General features: G+C 46.9%; 2 protein-coding genes across 2 annotated transcripts in view; one reads left to right on the forward strand and one right to left on the reverse strand.

Moving 5' to 3' along the window:
* Nucleotides 1-15,481, forward strand: part of LOC146776124 (E3 ubiquitin-protein ligase RNF182-like) — a 109,115-nt gene extending 93,634 nt beyond the window's left edge. Inside the window, exon 2 of the mRNA XM_085638794.1 lies at nt 14,608-15,481. Within this exon, the coding sequence (XP_085494920.1) occupies nt 14,626-15,351 (726 nt within the window). The 5' untranslated portion in view covers nt 14,608-14,625 and the 3' untranslated portion in view covers nt 15,352-15,481. The remainder of the gene's footprint in view (nt 1-14,607) is intronic.
* Nucleotides 1-27,272, reverse strand: part of CEP89 (centrosomal protein 89) — a 1,352,699-nt gene that overhangs the window by 350,257 nt on the left and 975,170 nt on the right. The window lies entirely within an intron of this gene.

Below are 27,272 nucleotides of genomic sequence, written 5' to 3' on the forward strand. Positions count from 1 at the left end.
TCACCCGAGACAACCGAATTAAAGTCCCCACCCATAAGCAAAAGACTGTCAGGAAGCCCAAGCAACATACGACCCAAGTCTGAGAAGGTGGAGTTCTGGAGGCCCGGGGGAACATAGACCGAGATCAAGGAAAGGGACTGCCCCTCCCACCTCCCAGTCAGAGCCACATAGCGCCCTCTATCGTCTAGGACTACCCTGGTGATCTCCAACGGAAGTGAAGCTCGCAGGAGAATGCCTACCACTCTCGAACCAGTGGTGAAACCAGAGTGGGCCACGAGTCGGTATCCCCCCCTGTTCATGGCATGACAAACATTACCAACCAGATGCGTCTCCTGTAAGAACACCACATCAGGAGTCAGACGACGCAAATATTGCAGCACAACACCCCGTTTGATACGGTCCCCCAATCCATTGACGTTCCAAGACATCAATCTCAACCCGTCCCCCCCCATCCCCTCCAGTAGATCAAGGGTCCCCTAGCAAATAGCGCAACACCCGAGACTGAACCATAGCCGATACTTCGCCTTGAAAACAAAAAACACAAATCCAAACAACCCCACCCACCCACCAACCCCCCCCCCGAATCCAACACCCCCCACCCTGCACCCCTGCGGTCCAAAAAACCACCCCAACTTGCAGTGTGCCTGTCGCCCTACAAACCCCATTCTACGAAAAGACCCCGGAGGAGGAAAGGGACCCGTCCCCGCCCGCCCCCCACACAGAACATAATGCACAAAAGAAGTAGAACCCAGCCGAACAGTACAACATGGCAAAGTCAGGGACCATAAGTCACTCCGAAGGAGACCCGCCACCCTCGGTACCGGCAGAGGGCCCAGTCCGGTCACCCCGGTCCGGCAGCGAATCCAGCCAGTCACTCACAGTCGCAGGAGAGTCAAAAAAGGTCATCGACCCATTTTAGACTCCGCTTACAGAATGGACAGACACAACATGCTTCCTGGCACTTACCTAAGGGCGCTCTACGGGGTGGGGTATGGTACACTCCTAGATTCACTCCTGCGTCCTCTACGGCGGCTTAATGGCACAAGGCAACGCGTGCACTGGGATGGAAGGATTAAAAAACGCAAGTTACTCCGCTGTTGGAATCAGTTCGGTTGGGTATGCTATCGAAACAACCAGGGTTTGATGGATGGGACTTGATTGGTCTTTCCAAGGTTGGAGATATGTGGGCGAGGGGTAGAGTGATTCAGTTTAGTGATCTGCAAAGAGACTACCAATTGCATGAGAGGGAAACCTTTCGGTATCTCCAGGCCAGAAGCGCGTTGTAAAAAGCTATTCCAAAGGACTCGGACTTGCCGGTACTCCTCGTCTCTGGAGGATAGATTGCTGGATGACTATCTCCCAGAGAGGGTCATCTCATTGACTTACCGTAAAATCCTCAATCATATTCCAGGCGCTCAGGAGAAAACACGTGCAGAGTGGGCTGACGACTTAGGGGACTTAGGGGACTTAGACAACTACGACTGGCGGGAGGCATTGCCCCCCCCCCCCCCCCCCACGAAGTAGCGATCCGCTCGAGATTTAAACTTATCCAACTTAAATTGCTGCATCTAGCCTACTATACTAGCTCGGTATTGGTCTAAATGAAGGCACTGGACTCCCCTGACTGTCCCCGCGGGTGTGGGCAGATGGGTACCTACATACGTCAATGGTGGCATTACCCGATTCTCCAGGGGCATTGGGAGAAGGTTATTACCGGTATGTCCCACATCTGTAATTCACCTTTAGATGTTTCCCTCGGCTATGTGCTAAACATCTGGGATGCCACAGACTTATCACGTACTGCGAAGATGTGGGTTGCCTTGGGCTGCGTGGTAACGAAGCGTAATAAAGCTAGAACTTGGAGGGGAGGAGTTCAACTCAAATACCCGGATTGGGAGTCGGATATGGATTGGTGCATGCAGGCAGAGAGGGTGGTTTACGAAAGTAGGGGTTGCCCACATAAATAGACAAGAATCTGGGGCCCTTGAAATGTGAGTAGAGGTTTGTTATGTACTCCTGTCAGTCTCCCTCCTTCCATTGTGGTGGACGACGAGGATGTTTAGATGAAAGGTGAAACACTGATATGTATCTCTCTTACAGTATCCCATGCCTGAACTTGTATCTGTACTGTATGTTGCGATTATTAGAAGTCAAGATTGATGCTTTGTACTGCACCTTTTTTGTTGTATTTTGTGTTTTATGTTATTCTTCGAATAAAAAGATTTAAAATAAAAAAAAAAAAAGCAGTGAATAATGCATCTGGTCAAATTCAAAGCAGTTCACAACATATAGTGGCATTGCCACTTTGATAAAAGATATGTTTCTGTTTCACAATTCGTTGCAGTTGACCACGTGGGACAATCACTTTTGCCCGTCATACTCATATTACAATATAAAAGGTCAAAAGACATAAAATAGTTGTTCTTGCAGTGTTATGTATTAGTATTACATACAAATATGAGCAAATGAAATGACTTAAAGATTCGGTTGGATGGCCATTAGTGCATGGTACACCGTTCAAGAATTTGTTCCAAGGGCAAAATAAAGCTTGCAGATTTCTACAGTACCACAATCATCGTGGCCTCAAGTACGTGTATTATACCTACAAAGAAGTGCTTAACGACAAACAAGTGGGACACCTATAGGGTATTAATTAGCTAGTTTTTACCAAATGCTTATACGCTTTTTGAGAAGAAAATTTGCACAAGAGCCAGTTGAGGAAGAATGCTTCCCTGGATGTAATCAGCTCTAGGCAAGATGATTCAATATAAAGACGTGTGATGTCGTCAATACAAAAGTCATAGTGAAATATTGGAAAAAAGTTCTGACCTATTAAAAAACAGGCCTTAATTTAGGCAAAGTTGTTTTTTTAAAATGATGGAAATACTTCAAAAAACAAAGGTAAGCTAACCATGCAGAAACCAATATTGTCTTGGAAATAAAAGTAGTGTTAAAACAGAGTATGTACAAGAAGTCCAACCTACCATTTATAGTCAAAACTTAAAATGTTTTAACTTGGTTTTACAAGAGATCTTATGTTTTGGTAAGATCATCTGTGTTTCTAATTATGAATGTTAAATTGATTTTGAATTGTAGATTAATATTCTGTCCTCTTTCTTGAGTTAAACATGTTACCACATTCTGAACCTCAGTATTCATTTACAGACATAATACCATGCACGTATATTAAACAGAATCTTGATCTTACCAACATATGGCACTCTCTTTCACTGTTGCTCCAGGGGGACTGGTCTTTTGTCATTTTATCTAACCAATATCAGAGTGATCTTTGAAGTCTACTGTTGTGTATTTTGCTTGGGGGGGGGGGGGGGGTACTGCAGGGAGAGAGAGGTCTTAGTCTTCTGACACTTTCCCCAACTTGTGAGAGTGTGGCATCATCTGCATCTGTTGGTTTTTCAAAGGAGGCTGAGGAAGGGCAATGAGGCCTTCAGATCCTTTTCAAACCCACATAGTTGCAAGTCTTCTGTGTGCAGTGTTAGCTCTTCTTGGTTAGTGCAAGTGTCTCCCCATGGTCTGTTTTCCAGGCCTTTTGGCTTTCTGCAATTTTATCAGCATATCTCCCTGCCCCATGCTGCACTGTTCATACGTCTTCCCTATCAATGTAGGTCCTGACCCCCTGGTCTCCCTGACCTTGTCTCCGTGGCTCTCTTCGTCCATATTTCCCATCTCTATAAATCACTTTTCCAGAGTTTTCCTGTCACTCCTATCCATGTATCCCATTGTCAATGTTCCCATGTTCATATACCAGAGTCTGTGACACTGTCTCTGAGTCACCATATCCCTATGTTTCTGTGTCTGTTTGACTACCTGTCTCTTCAATTCTCTTTTTTCTGAGCCACTCCAACCCTCCTGCATAGTTGTCTGCTCATGTGCCTCCCTGGTCCTCCCCCTCCATTCTTCATCGCCTATTGTCTTCTGATCCGTTTGTTTCCAGATCTAAGTGTCATGCTGACCCATTAAGCATGTTTACGTTTGTGTGTGTCTGTGGTCCAATCAAAGTGTGCGTTTTACCTTGTCCTTGTGAGATCATAAGCACTGTATGATGAGGGTATAAGTACTACACCGAATCATAACTGGTAATTTCAGTGGTTTTTAGGTTTAGCCAAAAGCTGATTGACCCTGGTCTGAAAATGTGTTGGTGCACTGGAGGGTGGCTACTAGGAAAAGGCATCATCTTGAAAAATTGTACTCTGGCAGGGTGCGTTGAACCTTCAACGGGACGTGATTTTGGCTGAGGCAGATTCAGATCGGGTTTGGGCGGGACAATAGGCTCGGCGACCCCCTCTATTATCTGGGCCATGGTGGATTCAGTTCGGGGTCAGACAGAACAATGGGATCGACGTCCCCCTCCATTGTCAGAGCCAGCACCAACATTGAAGGAGCCAGCATGGATCATGGTGCTGGGAGTGAAGTCTGTTCCAAAGTTGAAGCTGAGCCTGAAGAGAGTTCCGGAGGCACAGACGATGCAGAGGACAAACCCGCCCCAGGAAGCCTGACTGGAGACCTCTGTGGATCCATGGGGCACAAAAGGCACACTAGAAAGAATCAGCAGGGCACAGAAGGTTCAAAGCAAGCCTTCCTTAAATGCCTCAATCTGTTGTGGCGCAGCGGATGGCATTGGGTTATACCGGAATCAGCTCTTCCGTTGGGGACTGGGAGTGAAACTGAGGTACACCTTGACATTGTCACACCTTTTCATAAGGAAAGTGGTGAGGATGGAACAAGGCCCTCTTGACTAATTGTGCTTCTTTTTGGACTTGGACCTACCCAAAAATTTGGTCAGAGAGGACAACCTGGCTTTCGAGTCCTCGACTTCAAGTAGGAGTGGCCCTTTCCAAACTTCCTTCAGTGTTCAGCAGCCTGGAGCTTGGCTTTGCATTCCTGGATTGTCTCCAGGTGCATCAGGGCACACTGCCTGCACAAATTGGAGTCATGGCATGAACCCAAACAAAAGAGGCACACCTTGTGAGGTTCTGTTTGCGACAGTCCCTATAAGGCTTAAACCTTATAGTTTTAGGAGGGGACATTTCACTCAGTAAACAATTGGCAGAGAAAACTCAACTGACGAGAAAAAGTTGTGTGGTAGCTCTGGATCCATGTACTGATGTGAGGAAAGAAAAAAATGTCATGTCAGCGAGCTTGGATGATGCTTATATGCAGCTCGGGCTGGTTCTTTGGGAGCAGAGTCGATGCAGAGCCACATGGCGCTATCTACTGAAGCTCAGGGGCTATGCAGAGAAATCTTCCAGATCCACTCCGGCACCTCAGGATATTCAACAGGTAAGGCATATGCAGTATGAAGTATCTATCAGAAATATTGGTTAGGAGAGCCGTGTGTCAGGCACAATGCAGTGTTAAAGGGAATAGGAAAGTAATGTTCCACTGGAGAATGGCATGTGCAAATGTGTTCACCATCATTTGCCCTTCCCTCCCTTCCATGCATTTAACATTGGACAATCAAGGCTTAAGTAGTAAAAGTTTCTGAAAGAGGAAGGAATACTCTCCTTATAAGGTATTTCACAGAATATTGCCCTACAAAAATATCATAGCCTGAATATTGACTATTGTGAAAGTATGTATATATAGGCAAGTATGGATTTACTATTCTTTTTTTTTTTTTTTTTTTTTTAAGTTTCAAAAACCTTTATTGCAACTTCCAGCAACCATACAATCATTCGCCTACAACCTTTCCGGCCGGCTCAAAGAGACCATGTAGTAGAAGGTCAAGCAGCATGTACACAGCCATTTAGCCGACAACCCGGGGGTCCGGCGGCACTGGTAGAAATAATCCTCTGAGCATAAATGGGTCGGAAAAAAAAAAAAAAAGTTCGGCTGTGAGGGATAGAGGGAGGAAACAATTCTAAAACCCACCCGGGTCAAATACCATCCACACCGCCCTCGCAGGGGGGCAGAGCACGACCACAGGGTCCGTCTGGGGTCATCCAGCACCAATCACTCTGCGCAAGCCGGCATGTTTCCCTGCCGCAGATGCCCCCATTCACCCCGTCTCCCCCTCAGCCACACCACCACAAACCCCCCCATGCCCGACACACCAACCATACACGCAACACAGCCCGGTACCTAACCGTCCTCCTCAGCGGAGCTAGTCTGGGCTGCTAGATACGCTTTAAACGGATCCCAGATATCTTTGGCTCTGCTCTTCAAAGGTTGCGTTTCGGCATATATCACATTCTGATCCTGACAGTACAGAACATCCTCCAACCACTCCTTGAACTTAGGTGCACGACCCCTGCCCCATCGACACGCAACTCGCCGTTTCGCGAGTAACAACACAACATTGACAAATTTACGGTATGCTTTAGGCACAGACGCTGTATAACCCAGCAACATCACAAGCGGGTCAAGCTTAACCACTTCTCCCACCATAGCCGTAATAGCAGCATGGACCTGTACCCAATAATCAGCTACCCCCGCGCAAAGCCAAGCTAGATGTAGGAAATCAGCTCCCTCCGAACGGCACCTCTCACATCGATCAGAGTCTGACAAACGGAATCTATACTTCCGCACAGGAGTGTAATACCAGCGCTGTAGAAACTTATAATGGATAATACGCAATCTGCAGCTGGAGGAGATTTGGGAGGTGAGCTCACAGCAATACACCCACTGCGCCTCTATAATGTCCCTACCCAACTCGACCGTCCAGCCATGAAGCGCCTTCCCACCGATGTCTCCACCACACCCGCGAATACTGCCATATAACTGTGAGACCAGGTGCCGACCATCCGTAGAGGCAAGCAGGATCTGCAACGGATGCACCACATCGGGCTCCTCCGGATAGTGCGGTAGCACTAGCCGCATCCCCTGCCGCAGCCGGAGATAATAAAAGACTTCCAGTGGATTCGGCTGATATCCCGCAAAGAATTGTTCCTTTGTCTTGAACTGACCATTCTCAAAGAGATCCCCCCAACAGCTGACCTTTATCTTAGCACAGAACATCCGGAACCCGTTTTCCTGCAAAAGTGAGAGGCCTGGATGATAAACCAACGGGAGCCGTGGGGCATAAAGTAGACTGGTCGACAACCTGCGCATTAAGCGCTGCCAAGCATCAATCGTGCTGGTCACGGTGGTAAGCGGTGTGTCGAGCGCAGTGACTGGGCCATGGATGAGGCCCTGTAGCGGCAATGGGCGCGCCAGCCAGTCCTCAACCGCTAGTTGCGGCATGTAGGGTGTAGGAACAAACCAAGGATATGCAAAGTGCGCCTGCGCGCTCAGATAGTACACCTGAAAATCGGGAACGTCGAATCCCCCCTTGCTGTATGGCAAGGTAATAGTCGACCAGGCCAGCCTGGGCTGCTTCCCAGCCCAGAACAATCGCAGCAATTCAGAGCGCAGTGTTCGGAAGAAGAAGGCACCCGGGTAATATGGAATATTTTGGAAGAAATAGAGAAAGCGAGGCAACACTACCATTTTTATCAATGAGGCCCTGCCGGCCATTGTCAACGGCAGCGAGATCCAGCGCGACACATCATCCGTCAGCTTATCTATGGCCGTACCATAATTCAGACGTAAAGTCTCTTCCCGGTTCGTCGAAACACGAACCCCCAGGTATCGGAGATCAGAGTCACACCACTCCAACGGGTAATCTAGTGCATATCGCCCGACCGCCGTCGTCAGGGGGAAAAATTGCGATTTCCTCCAGTTGATGTGGATCCCAGACAATCCCCCAAACGCCACAAATTCGCGGAGCAGCGAGTTCAAGTTGTTCTGCGGATCCACCACATAGAGCGTTATGTCATCCGCATATAAGGACACATCTATCTGCCGTTGAAAACATCGGAAGGCACTCTGCTTGTGGAGTTGTCGGATACGACATGCCAGAGGCTCGATCGCTATGGCGAACAGCAGCGGGGATAGCGGGCACCCCTGTCTGGTACCCCTAGTCAACTGTATCGGCATCGATAGTTCCCCGTTGACCAATACTCTAGCCGCCGGGCCGGTGTATAGTAATTTAATCCAAGCGACAAAGATTTTGGGAAATCCCATTCGGTACAGTATAGTGAATAGGTAATTCCACTCAACTGAGTCGAACGCCTTAGTGGCGTCAAGGAATATTGCCGCGACGGGCAGCTCCGGCGCGATCGTCTGAATCAATGAGAAGAGCGTACGCAGATTACTAGCGGTGGATCTACCCGGGACAAACCCTGCCTGGTCTGGGAGGGCAATTTTAGTCATCAAGAGGGAGAGCCGCGTGGCCAGCACCTTCGCCAGAATCTTGGCATCACAGTTGATCAGGGAGAGCGGCCGGTAGGAATCACAGTCCTCCGCAACCTTGTTCGGTTTCAGCAGGGATGTAATCACCACCTCCCTCATCGAGCCCGGCAAAAAACCCGCCTCTAGAGAGTCCTCATACACCTCCCGCAATACCGGAGCCATTATGTCAATGTAACTTTTATAAAACTCCGCTGGCAAGCCGTCCAGACCAGGTGCCTTACCATTACTTAATGACATAATCGCTTCCCGTATCTCATCCAGCTCAAACGGGGCCCCCAGAAATTCCCTGTGCTCATTGCTCAGCCAGCATAACGCCACGTCGTCCAAAAAGTTTCCAAACTGGACATCTCCCACGTTGCGGGCAGTATACAGTCCCTCATAATGCTCAGTAAACCTGCGTAAAATCCCCTGGGTATCATGATGCAGAGCTCCGTCCTGCGTGCGTATCTCTAAGATGTGTGAGGCGCCCCGTAACTGCCTGGTGATGCCCGCTAATGCCCGCCCAGGTCTCTCCCCTTCACAATAACGTCGGGCCTGCCAATGCTTCCCCCTGAAGCGGGCCTCTCTCTCCGCCTCTCGCTCATATTGGGATAACTTCTCCCGAAATTCCTTATGGAGTGGACCCATCGGCTCACGGGCCATGGAAGTCTCCAGCTCCTTAAGTTCAGCTTCTAGCCTGGTGAGTGTACCCCGTAGGACCCGTAAAACTCCAAAGCTCTTAGATATGCAAAAGCCCCGGACCGTAACCTTAAACGCCTCCCAGATGGTCTCTACACTTGCAACAGTTCCTTTGTTGCGTGGAAAAAAGTCCGCGATCTCCTCCCCCAGTTCTGCCTGGAATAGTGGATCCAACAGTGCCGTGGGTTGTAAGCGCCATCGCGACTTTGCACCGCCGTATCCCGGGATGGCCACCTGCACCAACACTGGACAATGGTCCGAGTAGGACCGCGGCAAGTGGGTCACCCTGCCCAGGTCAACCGCCAGTCCCCGGGATAGTAGGCAGTAGTCAAGTCTAGCCCAGGTGTTGGCATAAACCGTGAAATGCGTCCCCTCACGAACCCCAGCATGCATAAACCTCCAACTGTCTATTAGCTCGCCCTCCCTCATTATACCCTCCACCGCTTCTCCTGCTTTTCTGTTATATTGGGGGCTACCATCCGATCTATCGAGCCCCGGTGTCAGCGTGACATTGAAATCTCCACCCCATATGAGATGCATGGACCCCACATTGAGGATCTCTCCCCACAATTTAATGTAAAACTCAGGAGTGTCCACATTAGGCCCATAGCAGTTGACAATAGTGACAGTATCGGTGCCCAATCTACCCCACACCAATACAAATCTCCCCTCATCATCCTTGCGTTCACCCATCCGCACAAACGGCACAGTTTTTTTAATCAGAATCGCCGTACCTCTGGCATATCCAGAGTATGAGGAGAAACAGCGCACCCCTGCCCATCTACTCGCAAAGGTATAGTTGGCCCTGGGGCTGAGGTGTGTTTCCTGCAGCAGGGCAATTTGCACCTGATGTTGATCCAAATAGGCCACCACCCTCCGACATTTCCTCGCATCATTCAGTCCACGGACATTCCAGGACAGAACCGCTAGTCGAGAGATACGATCCCGGTCAGCCATCCCCAGTTAGCCATCCATGACACAACACGCGGCAGTCTCCCAGTCTTACCGATGTCCCAAAGGAGTGGCCACCCCAGCCAAATCCCGGGCAACATACTTCCACTCTCGCCCCAAGAACCCCCGCAGCCGCAGCTTCGTACCCTGCAATCTTCCGCCCACTCCCCGGCCGACCCAATCCGTACTTTTTGGTTGCATTCCTCTCATTCTGTGAACCCCACTCACACACACCTCTACAACTACCCTTGTACCCACCCCCCTCCCACTGAAGCAAACCCCAACCTGCCAGCAGCGTTCCCCCCCCGTCCCTCCCGTACAAATCCCAACAACTAGGGCGAAACCAGCCCTCAACCCCAAAAACGTATGCTAGGGTAATTCCCATCGGGAACATTTCTAGGTGGCACCACTATAACCCCCTCCATGCAAGCCCGCCCGAACCACAACTCGTGTAGCCCAGCCCGGCAACCAGGAGGGGGGTGTCCAGCGCCATAATCAGCGGAAACCTGAGGAACACCGTCCACATCCAAGGATGTCCATAAAGCAAGTGCAACAATGCAGTTCTGCTGCGCAGGCCAAGAGGAGTTCCACGCCAGGGGGGGATCCCGGCAGCCATCGATCCGCAGGATATCCCCCTACCCCCCACTTCTACCACTCCCACCCGGAGTGCAGGGCAAGATCCATCCTAAATAAGGTCCAAGCATAGCCCAAAGGCCCCCCTCACCCAGGAGTGTATATACAGAAACAGAGCTACTCACTCACGGGTCCACATCCTCTAGCTGTTCTTGACCAGGGGCCAGATCATCGTCCGCTCCCGTCTCCCGCCGCCTATTCCGTTTGTGTTGCTTGAGAAAGTCCTCCACCTGTTGTGGATTGGTGAAGAATTTCTGCCTGCCCTGGTATGTGACACGCAATCGAGCAGGGTAGAGCAGTGCGTAGTCCATTTGCAGATTGCGCAGTTTGGCCTTAACTGCGAGGAATTTCCGACGCTCCTCCTGGACAAGCGGGGTGAAGTCCGGATACAACGTGAAGGAGTTACCCTCATACGACAGCGATCTCGTACCTCGTGCCGCCCGCAGGGCCGCATCACGATCCCGGTAATTCAGCAGCCGAGCTATGATCGGCCGAGGTGTCGCCCCCGGCTTTGGTCTGGGACCCAGTGCCCGATGCGACCGCTCCACGATAAATTGTGTAGAAAAAACCTCTGAGCCGATCGCCGCCACCAACATCTTCTCCACATACTCCTCCATTTTGCCCACGTTGGTAGATTCCGGAATACCCACGATGCGGATGTTATTCCGCCTACTCCTCGCTTCCAAATCCTCATTCTTAGCGGCGATGACCCGTAGGAGATTATCCATTCGAGATAACTGCGACGAGTGTTGGGTCATCGCATCCTCCGAGTTCGATATGCGCTGCTCCGCTTCTTTCAATCGACCCTCGTGCGCATCGAGCTTGTGCACCACCGCATCCATACGTGACGACAGGCGATCCACCTTGTCCGCAATTGTCGCGAACCCTTGGCGCACCTCACACAGCACGGCTTGTATACTCGTGGCCGCATCCGCAGCTCCCCCCGATGCTTCGGCTGCCCCATCCGGAGGGCTCGACTTCTCCCCAGGCGTCAACGCTTTCTTAGGAGCCGCAAACGACAGCTTGGGTTGTCTAGTGTCTGTCTTCCCCATCTCTGTGCCAGGGCAGAGCTCTCCTACACCACCGGTGTGGGCCCCGCGCCGTCTCCCCACGATCCCACACCGCTATTTCCTGCGCCGCTCCAAAGGGGGATCCCCGTGTTCTCCACTCAATGCTGGCAGGCCCTACCGCATCCAGGCCTCGAGCGATGCGCCCTCACCGCTGTGCCAGTGTCACTGCTGCCACTCAGGACGGACGCGGCAAGCCACACCACCCCGTGAGCAAAGGGGCTCAAGCAGCGATCCGCCGGCCCGGGGGGGGCTGCACACCAAGTCCAAAGAGAGCGTTCCAGGCGCCGTCCGCGCCTGACTCCAGCCGTAGCCCACCGGGCCTTCCACGAGGCTGGCACTGCCTCCGCTGCACCCGGCCCCCCAGGGAGGAGGGAGGGAAGAGATCGATGCCTCCGCCGCTGCCGTGCGCACCACCGGCCGCCCCTCAGGGGCCTCGCACCACCACAAGCCGGCACAAGATCCGCCCCAGGCCCACGGGCCTCGCAATCACTCCGGAGGACGGGGGGGTGGGGGGGCAGGGGAGCAGCCCCCACGTACTCTCACCCGTCGCTGTGGCCGTCCGATCTGCTTCTCTCAACCTGCCAGGTCACCATGAGCCCCAAGAGGCCTCCCGGATCGTCTCTGCCGTTTGCGGCCTTGCACCGCGTCACCAGCCTCGGCCTCGCCTTCCGGCTTAATCCGGAACGTCTGCACGGCAACCTCCAGCTCCGCTCCCGCCGCAGCTTGCAAGCGGTCCCACGTCGGCGTCCCAGCAGCCAGAGCCTTCTACGTCGGACCAGTGACTCTTGACCACCAACTGGACCTGCGACCGCCAGGACGGCCCCCAGGTGTGCGCCCAAAAGGATAAATTAGCGGATAAATAGCGCCGGACTGCGGGAGCCCTACAAGAAGGCGTCCATTCGCTAGCGCGCCACCTAGCGTCCCCATGGATTTACTATTGTTAACTCCACATGCATGTACCTTCACAACATACATCTTCAAAGTATGGGGCTGTTAATTTAAGAATACTAAATATTTCCTCACCTACATATATATTCTTTCACAATAATCTGGTGGTGGTTATTGTAGCAACAATATTTTTGTAGGACACCATTTTTGACTATCATATTGTAACATACAACCCTTTATTGAAACAGTGTTTAAAGATGGACTGCATGAATTTTATTGTATATACTTTGAAACCGAAATGTATATAATGTCAGGAAAACACCTTTGATTTTTTGAGATACTGAACTTCTGCAGACATATGGCTGTTCACCAGGGAAAATGTGACACTTTTTACTTTGAATACACGTGAGCCTTCTGCGTACAGGGATATGAGTTTGAATTGTCCACGGGTCAGGGGAGAATGCCTGCAAGGGGTTTATCTTCTTTGTGACTCCAACCCATACGATCTATATAAGGTCCAAGTCATTCCAAGCTCAGGTATAATATTTGTTATTGATCCTTACTCTGTCACCAAGCGCAGTATTCATACCAACTTTTTGATGCACGGGGATCTCAATGCACTTTATAGCAGACTCTGCCAGGAGCAACCATTAGAGTACGATAAAGCACTTTGCAGCATCAATTTCTTCGCTAGGCGACATGGGGAATAGGTATTACTCGTGATGCCTTCTATTTTAGTGATGCTTCCCTTTTGCAATGTACTCAAATGTACTGTAGTGAAATCGTTTTTTGGAAACGCTGTTGATTTACCTACAAGAACGGTGGAGGAAAAGTTATCACAGAAAACGGATGAATGAAAAAACAGGTATGTGCACCAGTAAGGCTTGAATAGGAACAGCAGATTGTTGTTCGGGCCATCACTGTATTGAATCAGGGAGACAAAGCCTAGCTCAAAATACTACTAAATAATACATGAAGATCAGAATCTACAGTTGTGCTGCCTACTATGAAAAACCATTTATTGTACTCCTGGAGAAATACCGCATCAACACCCAAAGAAAAATGTACATGCTGCTCTGATAATGTGTTGTGAGGTGGATAATTTGCTGCAATCAATGCTTAATTGAAACAAAACAAAAAATTACTCCTGCCACCAGTGCAGCTGAATACCAAGGCTGCCTGTTCTTGATACTACCTCATGCTTCTTTCTTCCACCTCCCTACACTTCCTGCCGCTTTATCTCACTAATGGCATTTTTTTAAATCCCTGCTTTCTCCCTTTGTAACTGTTTTCTATCTTTCTCGTACTAATCTTTTCTCCCTCCTTCTTTGGTTCAAAGTTTAATGATAAAAAAAAGTCTTGGCTCTCAAAAACCGAGTGTCACCACCGGCACAAATTGAGGTGTTTTATTGAGTTTGAATTTCTACACCAATAAAATAACAAAATAGGGGCACCATACATTTTCAAAGTGAACTTGGCATAGGACAGCAATAACGGTGCAAATTCTTCAGTAGCTCATGATATTTGACAGAGTAAGTATCTAACTTCCATCTGAGGAAGAGAGGTGGTTTTTAAACACCCAGAATCGTTCACCTGAGCTTTTCATTGTCGAGTCTGCGAACTAAGATGCATACAACCTTCTTTAGCTACTACCAACAATTGATGAACATTTCCCACCGTTGAAATACACGTAAAAAAACCCTGTGTTAAAGGTTTGATTCAGTGCCACTGCTGGGTGGGGAATTGAAAGAAGCACTTCAACTTTTTATGGAGGGTGTGGTGTAAGGGTTTGCCCTGTGGAGTGTAACAAGTAAAATGTGCAAATGGATATTCCTACAAATGGATATTCCTAAACAATTTATTCATGCACGTTTTCCACTATTGGAAAATCTGCATGAATAATTTTGCAAGGTATGAGTATTCCTGGAAATCTACGACTACCACAGATTTCCAGAATGACCAAAGTAATTAATGGCAATTCCCAAATACTACTCCAAATAGTAGAGATTGTGTAATAAATTAACTCGAATTTAGCACAAAAGATCCAATTTTACAGTACTATATATACATTGTGAGTAAAATGTGTGTTGTCTGCCAAGATCAAGTAACAAACTTCAAACTCTTCTTTCAACAGTGTGCCTAGGAATTAAACATGAGTTGCCCTCAAATTGGAGGAGAAGAAAATCTGGCCAGTGATGATTTGGAATGCAAAATCTGTTATCAGAGATTCAACACACACAGTCGTAAACCAAAAGTACTGGACTGCCTTCACAGAATATGTGTTCGATGCCTTACAAAACTCCATCACATTGGGGATGACACCACGTGTATCAGCTGCCCATTCTGCCGCCATGAGACAAAGCTGCAAGAGGACCAGGTGGCGGGACTCCCAGATGACACCGTTGTCATTTCGAAACTCATTGTGAAGGACAAAGCTACCTGGAATCCAGACTGCAATGAGGTAGTTTTGACACCAAAGAATTTGTCATCTTCCAGCCCTTCCCGTGGCTCCTCAAACTGCCTGGTAATAACAATCATGGAGGTGCAAAGAGATTCTACCAGAACTTCAAGTCAAAACACAACATCTGATTACTATGCCGACCACAGCCTTGACTCTGCGTCAGTTAATTCTCATAGTCAAACAGATCACGACCTTCTCTCCAAACTTTGCACTCATGTCCCCAGGATACTGGTATGGCTGCTTGGGTTTTTCTACTTTGGCTCACTCCCTCTTGGAATCTATTTATTGGTGATTCAGAAGGTGACAATGGGAATCATATGTGTCAGCCTGGTTCCATCCAGTCTAACTGTGTGCCTTGTCTATGGATTCTGTCAATGTCTCTGCCAGGGGATTTGTGATTGCTCGCCGAGGACCTGATGGGTTTAACTTCCCCAAGCTCTCTGTTTAATGAAGTCTAGCACTGTGGACGTTAAGTATTTAGGACAGCTACTGTGTCTCTAGCATAACAAGAAAGTGACAAATACACATTTCCTTTTTGCACTGGACAGAAATAACTTTTGCACAGAAATAAATGGTTAGCAAAAGTATTGCACCGCAGAATGACTTCATTTCGTGCAATTAACTTTGAAATTTATCAGGGTACGTTAATGTTGCATTACGATTGACACACTGCGTTCAATGTGTTTTTTGGTTAGGAAATGTACAATTAAATGTGAGATCTAAAATACGATTTGTTTAACACCTTCCTATTATCAGGTTTCGAAACATATAGTGACTGGAAATTCGATTTTGAAACACACGAAATATAGCACATTTCAACAAATAAACAGCTGAAAGGAACAAGAAGCAGAATTATGTCATTTTGTAAAAAAAAAAAAAAGAGCTGATATTGGTTAAAATCATACCAGGAAACTGCACATCCAACACAAGTGAGGCATACTGGCAGGCCAGGGAAACAGAGCTAGAAACAAATAGAGCTTCAGTAATCACTATTCGAAAAAGAAAAAGCAATTCTTTTCTGGTCCTTGCTAACTAAAGAACGAGCAAACTTATACAAACAGTCGACACAACAAAATGGCGCCCCTGGGTTCTTCTTAAATTATGGCTAATTAAAATACTTTCCCTAATAGAATTATTCATTTAAACATTACACTAAAAATACACTGTCTTTAAATGGAGATAAAATTATTGTCTCATAAGAGATTCTCATCAGAGAAGCCAGTCTTTAAAAGAAACAATATGAAGTTGGATATTCTGCTTTAGGGAAGCTAAACGTGGCTGTCATTTGATGTTCCTTATGTATGTTACTACTGTACGTTTGAAACTGATTAATAGCTGTACACCTGTTTTCAATGTGTGTAACCATTGTACAACTTAAATAATGGTCTTAATTTACAGAGCCAAGGCTTTCATCATCATAAATTGTAATGTCAAGGTGTTCATGAGAATGTAGCGTTTAAGCACAATGTCAATTCAGAACAATAGCATGCAGTTTGCAGTCGCAGTGCGTTGCATTGTCATGTCCGTAAATGGGAAATTGTGATCCAGTGCACCTGAGTCACTCAACACAGCAGCCCAACTGAAGGTATAGAACACAAGGTTTTCATTCTTTTCTATACTTTTCACATGGCCTGTCCCTGCTATTGGCTTCGCCAATGCCTGCGGAGATTAAAATGGTGGTGACTACCACCATGGAGAGGGGCAGCACTAGATAGTGCAACTGGACAAAATTCAGAGCTTCATCAAGGCCACCATTTGGTGGCTGGTGCGCCACGGAGGAGCACCAGGAGGGAGGACAGAAGGAAGAAAGACCAAGAAGAACATAGATAGGTTCACGCTACACAAATACCACACACGTACATCCAGAGCATCACCAAGGCCGTCTTCCAGCACTTGGCAGTCGTTGAGGAGCATCAGAGAGGAAGGAGGCAGGTAAGGGAGAGATGGGGTGAGTAAATGAGGAGGTGGGATTAAAGAGTGGGAGGGCACTCTGAAAACCAAGACATGCACTCACATGGAATGCTGAAGAAGTAGCTAAATTTACAATCAAAATAAATACAAAAATACCCCCAAAAAATTGTTACATGACGTTAGTAGTGGAAAACTACATCTTAGCCAATCCAAAACAAGGTTAAACAATCTATGCTCAAGGGAAGGGATAACGACTAAACAGTAAGGCAGCCAACCAATAAAAAGCAGGCAACTGAGATTGACAAGAAAGCCAACTATCTATTCACGAGCCAGGTCTGGCTCTGTGTAGTATTCATGTCAATGCTGTCTGCAACAAGGCCGCAAAACTGGACTGTAGCATTGCATTTGCAAATCAATTTACCACTACAATCGCAATTCACTTTTCAACGTAAAAATATATGGTACAATTCAGCATATTCTGGCCTCGATTTCAAAATAATATTTTTTAACACCTAAATGAACAAGATGTTCTCTAACACACACTGCTGCAAGTAACATATCTGAGAAAATAAAAAAAAACCAGCACTGCCAGATTAAGGAGAGGGTGGTCAAAGTTAGGACGCTGGACATTTGCAAAGAACGTTAACTCTCTAGATATTTTCCTCCCATGGCTTTCCAATAACAAAGAAGAGAACACAGTCGGTGCATCAGACGCCGGAAGGAAGGGGAAGCAGCCTTTACATCGAAGCCTAAACCACGCAATGCCTTTACAATGCAGCCTTTAGCACGAAGATAAGTAGTTGTGCCTTTACCATGCAGGTAATTAGGTATTTTTTAAAATAACATAATTATTATGTGATTTAAAAAAAGGCTTAGTGGCAGGTAAAGGTAAATGGAGGGAAGGGTAATTTTAGGGTTTAAAGGTGGGCAGTGGTAAAGAGAGGTAAGGGTAATTTTAGGGTTAAGGGGTGGGCAGTGGTAAGTTTCAGGGTTTAGGGGTGAACAGTGGTAAAGGGAGGTAAGGGAAAATGTAGTGTTTAAAGTTGGGTAGTGGTAAAGGGAGTAAGTGGAAATTAAGGATTTAGAGGTGGGTAGTGGTAAGTGTGGGTAATTTTAGAGTGGGTGGTGGTAAAGGGGGGGTTAAGAGTAAATTAACAACAAGGGGGCTTCGTAGGGCTCTCCCCAAAACTATGGAGGACACTGTGGAGGCAAGACGCCATTTTCCGCTACTTGACTAAATGGAGTGCAAGATGTGCTGCTTAAAGAACCTAAATCTAGACACAAACAAATACTAAAACATATCAATGTGGTGTACGTGCACACTGCACAATGACAAAGAATGATAAAGCCTACATATTTGGCATCACCATCCAAAGTCTAAACGTACACGGATATTACTGATGAATTTTATACACTGTCAACATATGGGAAATGCTAGCAACTGAAGCAGCTATTATGACTTACTAAACCATTCAGAATGATGCCGGCCAACCAACTCGTGCTGAAGGAGGGAACTGGCATAAGCCTACTTTCAAGATGTCCGAATTTAGTGCTAATTTCTGGTCTCCCAACCCACGCCACTCATCTTTTTATACTGTACGGCTCTCACAACTGGCTTGCAGAAGGGGGAGGCACAGTCAATCAAACCTACTCAAAACCAATCTATTGCTTCAAAAATAAAAATATCTGGCGATCCTATGCACCGGTAAATGCAAGATGATTAAGAGATGCCATAAATCAAATGCAGACATACCAGCAAAAGAAAATGCATTACGATTATGAAAAACACCTACTTCCACAGGTTTCTACAGAAACACTTGATACTGGCTGCTTTGAAACCCAGATGGAAAAAGTTGGAGTGTCAGCATTTAATGCATCTACTGTCAAGCTGTAACAAAAGTTGTAGTTTGTCCTCTGTACCCTTCTCTTTGCCATGGTGTTATGAATGTGATTAGATTTCAATTTGCAGCCTGTCTCCTTTATAAGGTGATTGCGTTACTTATTTTGTTGAATACATTTAGGTATGTGTGCAGTTTCAGTCCTGGTTTAACAGTGCTGATTGTAGTAGCCAGAATTATGTATAACATTCGCATGGTTCTAAATCTGCATACGAGAGCGAGGGGCCTACACAAAACGTTCCCGGGTATAGGGTATGTTTGACAAGCATTGCCATTTCAGTCTGTGAATTTTATACAACACCGCTGTTCTGAATAAAAACGTTTTTTTCACTCTGCGACTGGACTAACACTTTATTTACATAAAATGTATGATGCCGCATATGTGTTCAGGTACACATAACAAGACCTAACATATATATATATTATTTGTGAAAATTCATAAACTTGGAATTGGGAGTAAGTAGCACCTTTCATTATAGAAATTCCCACTGTCCTAACTGGAAGGTCTGTGAACCTCCTATGTTCCACTTCAGGGTCTATTATTGTTGGGCTAATCAGAGAGACATACTCAAAGACACAGTGTCTGACAGTCTAAAAAGCCCATTGCATGAATCAATCATTGGCAAAGTAATCTGGTCTGGTTATAATATGCTGACACATGTAAGCACAGGAATTCACAAACGATGTTTATATGCACATTACTGTCAGTCCTATTGGTTTTTCGAATACTAGGAAAATTGTTGCAAAAAGGGAATGCATTCTGTGCAGAGTATGAAGAAGTGTCTAATGATTAGCTGTATATCTGATGTAAATTAGTCCCTGATGCATTCCACTGACAGCACTTGATCGAAGGTAGAGTGATATACAATCCAGCCAATAGCTTGAGGTGAAAGAGTGATGGTCCTCTCCGTGTAGCCAAAGACACACTCTATGCACAAATTACCAATTTTTTAACAATAGGTTGACAACAACTATACTGCCAAGGTAGACTTAAAAAGCGTTTGGGTTTTATCATTTCTTACATTCGTGACAAAAGTGAAAAAATAATCTTTACCTATCAATCCATGACTAGGCTTGCGGTGCACAGAACTTTGTTTCAAAATCATGTCACAATGTGATAAACAGAATTTCCCCACCCCTAGCGCAAAGCAGACTCTGGACTGCACATATGGTCCACTAGACCCCCATTACATTTTTCAAATGAACTCTGATCTTTGCTTGAGCTGTAAAAAACAAAAAAAGGTGACCTCAAACAAATGTTACTACACTGCGAGTTCTCAAAAAAACGTTTGGAAAGATGTTAGCACTATCATCTCACAAAATGTATATACAGAATGGGCCCCTGACCTCACTGCCATTGCCCTAGGGGATTTACTTAATAAAGTCATCCATAACCTTTGTAGAGAAGAACTGGCCTCAAAGCTACTCTCTGGGAATGGAAAAACGTCAAACAACTCTTATATAGTCATGGTGAGCCTGTACGCAATTCATTACCAGTGCTGGCAACTTCACTCATCTAGACTTAATGACCAGAAAGGATAAGTTACTTACCTGTAATCCTAGTTCTCTTCCAGGGGTATCCTCATCAAAGTCATAAGCACTGAATATTCCCACCCATGTGCGGGGACCCCGGAAACAATGAAAATTATATATGAAAAACACATATATATACAACTCTGTATATGTATAAACACCATATATTATTTTTTCCAAACCAATGCAACCCCCATAGTAGGCTAGACAATGTAATAATAGTGAATGTAAACATTCCCAGATAGATATAAATATCTAAATAAACACCGTAGGTATACAAATGCACCTAAAAACGTTTTTTTTTTTTTTTTTTAATGAGACAAACCTCACGAGAAAGAAAAAAACACTGTGCCAAACAACGATAAAAAACATTGTTAGCCTGCAGGCTGCATTGTAATACAGTACCATTGAGACTGAAAAGCCTTGTACAGATAAAAACTGGCACCGTGCCTTTAAGGCAGCCCTGATCCCAAAATACCCATCATGCCTCAGGGGTGACAGTTGGGTCAGTTGTTCTTTGCGGGACCCGAAGGTCTAGACACAAAGATATACTTCTTTCAGATTTAAGAATAGAATCCTCTCATTTGCCTGGAGAGGCGGGTGGGTTGCTTATGACTTTGATGAGAATACCCCTGGAAGAGAACTAGGATTACAGGTAAGTAACATCCTTCTCTTCCAGGGGATCCTCATCAATAGTCATAAGCACTGAATAGAATAGCGAGCCCACCTTCCACCTGCAGGCAAATGAGAACTGTACTGAAATGAAAAAACAAACGAGATAGTCAGTTGTTGAACAGGTTCCTCAAGGAGGCTTGCCCTACTTCAGTGTCTGCTCTGGTGTCCGAGTCCAGACAATAATGTCTCGTGAATGTATGGACAGATCTCCAAGTAGCTGCTTTACAGATCTCGGAGAGAGGGACATTATTGAGAAACGCAGCAGTAGCCGCTTTACCTCTTGTGGAATGTGCCTTAGGTAGAGGCCACAACGGTTTTTGAGCTAGTTGGTAAGCCAATTTAATGCTTGACACAATCCATCTGGCAATAGAGCGTTTAGATGCTGCAAAACCTGTACGGACAGCACCATAGTTTACAAACAGTTGGTCAGACTTTCTGATAGTCTTAGATTTATCCAGGTAGAATTTGAGAACTCGCTTAAGATCCAAAGAATGTAACGCCCTCTCAGCTGGCGAGGAGGGGTTGGGAAAGAAAGTTGGTAGCGAGATAGTCTGATTTACATGAAAATCGGACACCACTTTAGGTAAAAAAGATGGACAAGTCCTCATAACCACTCTATTAAGGTGAAAAACCGTGTAGGGTTCTTTTGAGCAAAGGGCTTGTATTTCACTCACCCTACGTGCTGAGGTAATAACTACCAAGAAGGCTGCTTTCCACGTAAGGTGCTGTTATGTAGCCTTATGTATGGGTTCGAAAGGTGGACTCATAAGCTTTGAAAGAACCAGGTTCAGCTCCCAAGGAGGCGAGGGAGGCCTTATTGGGGGTAAACCTTTCTGAGGCCCTGCAAAAAGTCCTTCACCACTTGTAGTTTAAAGAATGAATGCTGAGAGGGAGAGCGCCTATAGGCCGTAATGACCGCCGGGTGCACTTTGATGGAGGAAAATTTCAATCCCGCCTTGGCTAAGTGAAGTAGATAAGGTAGAATCACTTCCTCTTGACCTTTTGTAGGGTAATATTGATTTTGAATACACCATATGTAAAATCTCTTCCACTTACAGAAGTATGAATGCCTTGTAGAAGGTCTCCTAGCTTCCTTCAATATGGTCATACATTCCTGAGGAAGGTCTAAATGGCCATACTGGAGGACTTCAGGAGCCATGCTGTTAAGCTCAGTGAGGGAAGGTTGGGATGGTAAATCCTCCCCTACATCTTGGTTAGCAAGTCCGGTCTGCACGGCAGACGCCTGTGCGGGCGGATCGATAGATGAAGGAGATCTGGGTACCACCACTGCCTCGGCCAGTCCGGTGCTATCAAGATCATCTTGGTGGCTGAGTGTTGCAGCATGGTCACAACTTTCGGGATTAGCGGAAGAGGAGGAAAGGCGTACACAAATTTAATTGACCAGTCGATCAAAAGGGCATTCCCCATTGACCCTGGTCGATAGTACCTTGAGGCGATGCCTCGGCATTTTGTGTTGCTTTCGTCCGCGAAGAGATCTATTTGCGGACGGCCCCACTCCTCGAAAATGTCCTCTAGCACCTCGTCGTTGAGGACCCAGTCCTCTGGATCTTGAAAGAGCCGACTGAGCGAGTCCGCTTGAACGTTGAGCTCGCCTGGCAGGTGTACCGCCGTTATGGAAATGTTCCTTGCCAGGATCCAGTGCCATAGGGATTGAGCCTCCAGCGAGAGCGTCCTGGAACGAGTACCTCCCTGCTTGTTTAGGTAGTACATCGTGGTGGTGTTGTCCGTTTGTACTAAAATGGAACTCGTTCTGATTGAGGGCAAAAAAGCTTTGAGGGCGAGATGGATTGCCCTGAGCTCTAGCATGATGATATGATACAGCTGCTCGCTGCTGGACCAAAGCCCTTGGGTCTGCAGAGTCCCCATATGCGCGCCCCACCCTTGGAGCGATGCGTCGGTGATCAATGTTTGCGATGGGGGTTCTTGATGAAAAGAAATTCCAACCCGCAGATTGATCGGTCTCATCCACCACCTGATCGACTGCCTGGCTGTTGTTGAAAGACACACCTTGTCCTCCCAAAGAGAAGCCTTTTGGTCCCATTTGTCCTCTAGATCCTGTTGGAGAGGACGCATTCTTAACCTGGCGTTGGGCACTAGGAATATGCAAGATGCTACGGCCCCTAGCAGGGATGATATCTGTCGCGCTGTAGACAGATTGTTGACCATGATACGTTTGCCTTTTTGAGCGAGGGATAACTTTCTCTCCTCCGAAGGAAACACTTTTCCTACTTCGGAATCTATAAGTGCTCCTAGGTAGTGTATCCTTTGCGTTGGTTTGAGGGTGGATTTTTTGTAATTCACCCGTAGCCCTAATCGGTGACACAGATTTAGGCAGCGTGTCAGCTGTGAGCTTACTCTCTGGGGTGATGGACCTTTTAGTAACCAATCGTCTAGATAGGGATAGACGAAGACTCTTGCGCGCCTCAGGGCAGCAGCTACCACCGCCATGCACTTTGTGAACACTCGAGGTGCTGATTTCAGGCCAAATGGTAGAACCTTGAACTGGTAGTGGGAGGTTCCAACCACAAATCTCTGGTATCGCCGATGACGTTGGCAGATGGGTATATGAAAGTACGCATCTTGTAGGTCCAGCGAACACATCCAATCGCCTCAACAGAGATGTGGATATATTTGGTGGAGTGCTAACATGCAAAACTTCTCTTATTTGATATGTTTGTTGAGTGTTCATAAATCCAAGATGGGTCTGAACTCTGTTTTTGGACTTCTTTTCCGTATCAGAAAATACCTGGAGTAGACTCCTCTCCCTCTCTGTGCTCTCAGAACCCTTTCTATGGCCGATTTGAGAAGAAGGGTAGCCACCTCCTCCCGTAGCATCTTGAGCTGATGATTCGAATACACTGGGTGGATTGAGGGAGGAAGACTCCGGAAACGAAGAGAGTATCCATGTCGCAGTGTAGTTAGAACCCACTTGTCTCTGGTGATGTTTTGCCACTCTTGAAGATGTTGTGAAACACTTCCTCCCACTGGAGCGGTGGACGGCGTTGGAGGAAGCGATCGTTTATTGTTTGCCTTGAACTTTGTTACCGCTGTTGGATTGGCGGTTATTCCCTCGTCTGCTTGATGATCGACGAGACTGGAATTGCTTCTTTTTCTGCCCTTGCTGGTCTTGGTCCTTTTGCCAGTGAGGGGTTTGAACCCTCTGTTGGAAGGTACGCCTGTCAGATCCCTTACGACGGCGGAACTCCTTCCTCTTCTCCAGACCCACAGCTTTCATGGTTTCAAGCTCTGATTTCATTCGAGCCATCTCGTCGTCTGTGTGTGAGCCAAAAAGAGAAGTTCCAGTAAAAGGTAGGTTGAGAATCCTAGCTTGAGCCTCAGGTTTAAGAGCCGTTAACCTCAGCCAAGAGGATCTTCTGGCCGAACTGCCATGGGCGTAGGAGTGAGCTGCCAGAGTAGCTCCGTCTGCTGCCGCACTTATAACTTGATTGGAAACCAAGCTGCCCTCCTGCAGGATCTCAAAATCCTTCCTATCCTCCTGAGGAAGTCTGTCTGTGAATCTTTGGAGAGAATCCCAAAGCGCTCTGTCGTAGCGTCCTAAGAGCGCTGAGGCACTAGCAACCTTTAAGTTGGAAGTGGCCGATCCGCATACTCTTCTACCCCAAGAATCTTGCGTCTTGCTCTCCTTGTCCGGAGGGACTGTAGACGACAACGCCACTGAGTGTGTTTTTCTAGCGGCCGCCGTGATTACAGAATCAGGAGGAGGATCAGCTTTGATAAACAGAGGATCCTCTGGAGCGGGGCGATATTTTTTAAGGATTCTTGCCGGAGCCGACTTGATGGTAGCCGGCGTTAGGAAAACGTCCATCACTGGTTTTAGCAACCCAGGAACCAGAGGCAACGGTGGACGAGCTGCCGTCCTTTCATGAAGGGTCTCAAAGGGGTCTCAAAGATGACTGAGGAAGTGGTTTCCTGAACAGGCATAGGAATGTACAACTTGGCCGATCCCCTGCACAAAACCTCTTGAAATGTGCTGATGTCATCCACTGGAGAAACTCGAGATGGTGGCGTATCTGACAGTGTGGGGGAGTAACTTCTCTTGGAGGAACGACTGGATGAAGAAGATGTAGGAGACCTACGCCTTCGTTTCTCAGATCGCACCGCCTCTCTTCTGCGAGAAGTGGATCTTGATCTTCTCCTGGACGAACGTGAACGTCGTCCATAATCTCTTTCCGGAGAATTAGAACTTGCTGGTCTCCTTGGTTGGGCAAGGTTCCTCAATCTAGCCAAGGAAATGCTCACTGCATGTGTCATAGAAGGTATACGAGGAGGTATGGACTCAGGTAGAATTCTGAGGGGACTTTGTACCGGAAGATGTCCCTCTTCCTGCCTTTGGATTGTCGGTGACGCTCCCAATTGAGCTTCTGCTGGTCGAGGATGCTCTACTGGGGAAAGAGGACCTGAAGAAGAATTCACCATTTCTGGGGATCTGGATCTTGAAGGAGACAGAGGAGATCCTGATCCTGCGGAAGCCGATTGGAGAAATGGAAATAGGTGGAGACCTAGACGCTGAACCATGCTCCAATGCCACATCAGGTGGAGATCGTTATCTTGACGTCTCTCTATGCGGAGACCTCCGTCTCGACGCTGACCTGAACGTCGATCTAAGTCCTGATGTCTCCTGAAACACCACAGCGGAGGACTGTCTCGACGGCGATAAGCCTATCGCCGGAGATCTGGACTTCGACGCCGACTGGATAAACGGCGATGAGTCATGCCTCGACGTCGAGAGCCTTGTCGTCGACGGAGGGCTTATCCTGGACGGAGGCCTAGAACCCGACGGGAAACTTCACCTCGGCGTCTGTATCCTCGCCGTGAATGGCTGTTTCGGCGTCATGGATACTTTGTCGACGAAGGCGCCTGCCTCGACGTCGATCCCAATGGAGGCGTCTGACTCGACGTCGATCCTTGCTTCGACGACGATCTTCGCCTCGACGTCGCTGATGTCTTCGACGGCGATCGCCTGTGCCTTTCTTTCGACGACGATCCCGCCTCTCAACGACGATCCCGCCGCTAGATTCTTCGACGCCGAGCCCGACGCCGATGGAGAACAAACAAGGATCAACTGCTTCAACGTCGACCACATCTCAGAAAGGCCATGAAGCCTAATCCTCTCCCTTTCTTTCAAAATCCTCTTTGAAAGGTTTTTACAATGACGACAGGAAGCAGGAGAATGTGTGTCAGGTAGACAAATGATACACACATCATGTGTATCCGAAGTAGCCTTCTTTTTACCACAGGATGGACAGGCCATGAACAAGGAAGGCATTTTTGACAGAAAAAAGTTAAAGATCTGTCAGGAAAGTCAGTAAATGCTTCACCAAACAGGAGAATATTTCGAATGAAGCAAAAAAAAATCACCAAAAATTGGTAAGTTCTTGACTAGAAAGTCAAAAAAAGAAGAGAGCTGAATTCCAGGGTCCTGACTGAAGGAGCCGGAAAGAACAACTGACCCAACTGTCACCCCTGAGGCATGATGGGATCTTGGGATCAGGGCTGCCTTAAAGGCACAATGCCAGTTTTTATCTGTACAAGACTTTTCAGTCTCTATGGGATTGTATTACAATGCAGCCTGAAGGCTAACAATGTTTTTTATCTGTGTTTGGCACAGTGTTTTTTTCTTTCTCATGAGGTTTGTCTCATTAAAAAAAATAAAAAATAAAAAAAAAGTTTTTAGGTGCATTTGTATACCTATGGTGTTTATTTAGATATTTATATCTATCTGGGAATCTTTACATTCATTATTATTACATTGTCTAGCCTACTATGGGGGCTGCATTGCTTTGGAAAAAATAATATATGTGTTTATACATATACAGAGCTGTATATATATGTGTTTTTCATATATAATTTCTATTGTTTCCGGGGTCCACGCACATGGGCGGGAATATTCAGTGCTTATGACTATTGATGAGGATCCCCTGGAAGAAAAACAAATTACATCTGGGAGAAACACAACTAATGTATTTCCAGTCAGAAATCACCATAAATTTGGACACAAGCTCCATTAACAGCCCCTATTTATCACTCCAATCCCATGTCACACATCTCCTTAATAATTTGACTACAGCGCTTCCACACACGTCCTCACTCAACTGATCACGTTATGCCCTCCCTGCTTATCTGCCTTCCCCTCATTTCTTAACCCACTTCTTCCCTTTCTTTCAATTTCCCCCTTGTAATCTACCATTCTGCTCCTTGTTCTTTTTATTTCTCTTGCTTTATGTACAATATTTATGCAACTTTAGGCACGGGGATTCATTCAGTGTCCACATTGTAAAT

The sequence above is a fragment of the Triturus cristatus genome, chromosome 12 (assembly GCF_964204655.1).
Source record: "Triturus cristatus chromosome 12, aTriCri1.1, whole genome shotgun sequence".
In the NCBI taxonomy this organism is placed as follows: domain Eukaryota; kingdom Metazoa; phylum Chordata; class Amphibia; order Caudata; family Salamandridae; genus Triturus; species Triturus cristatus.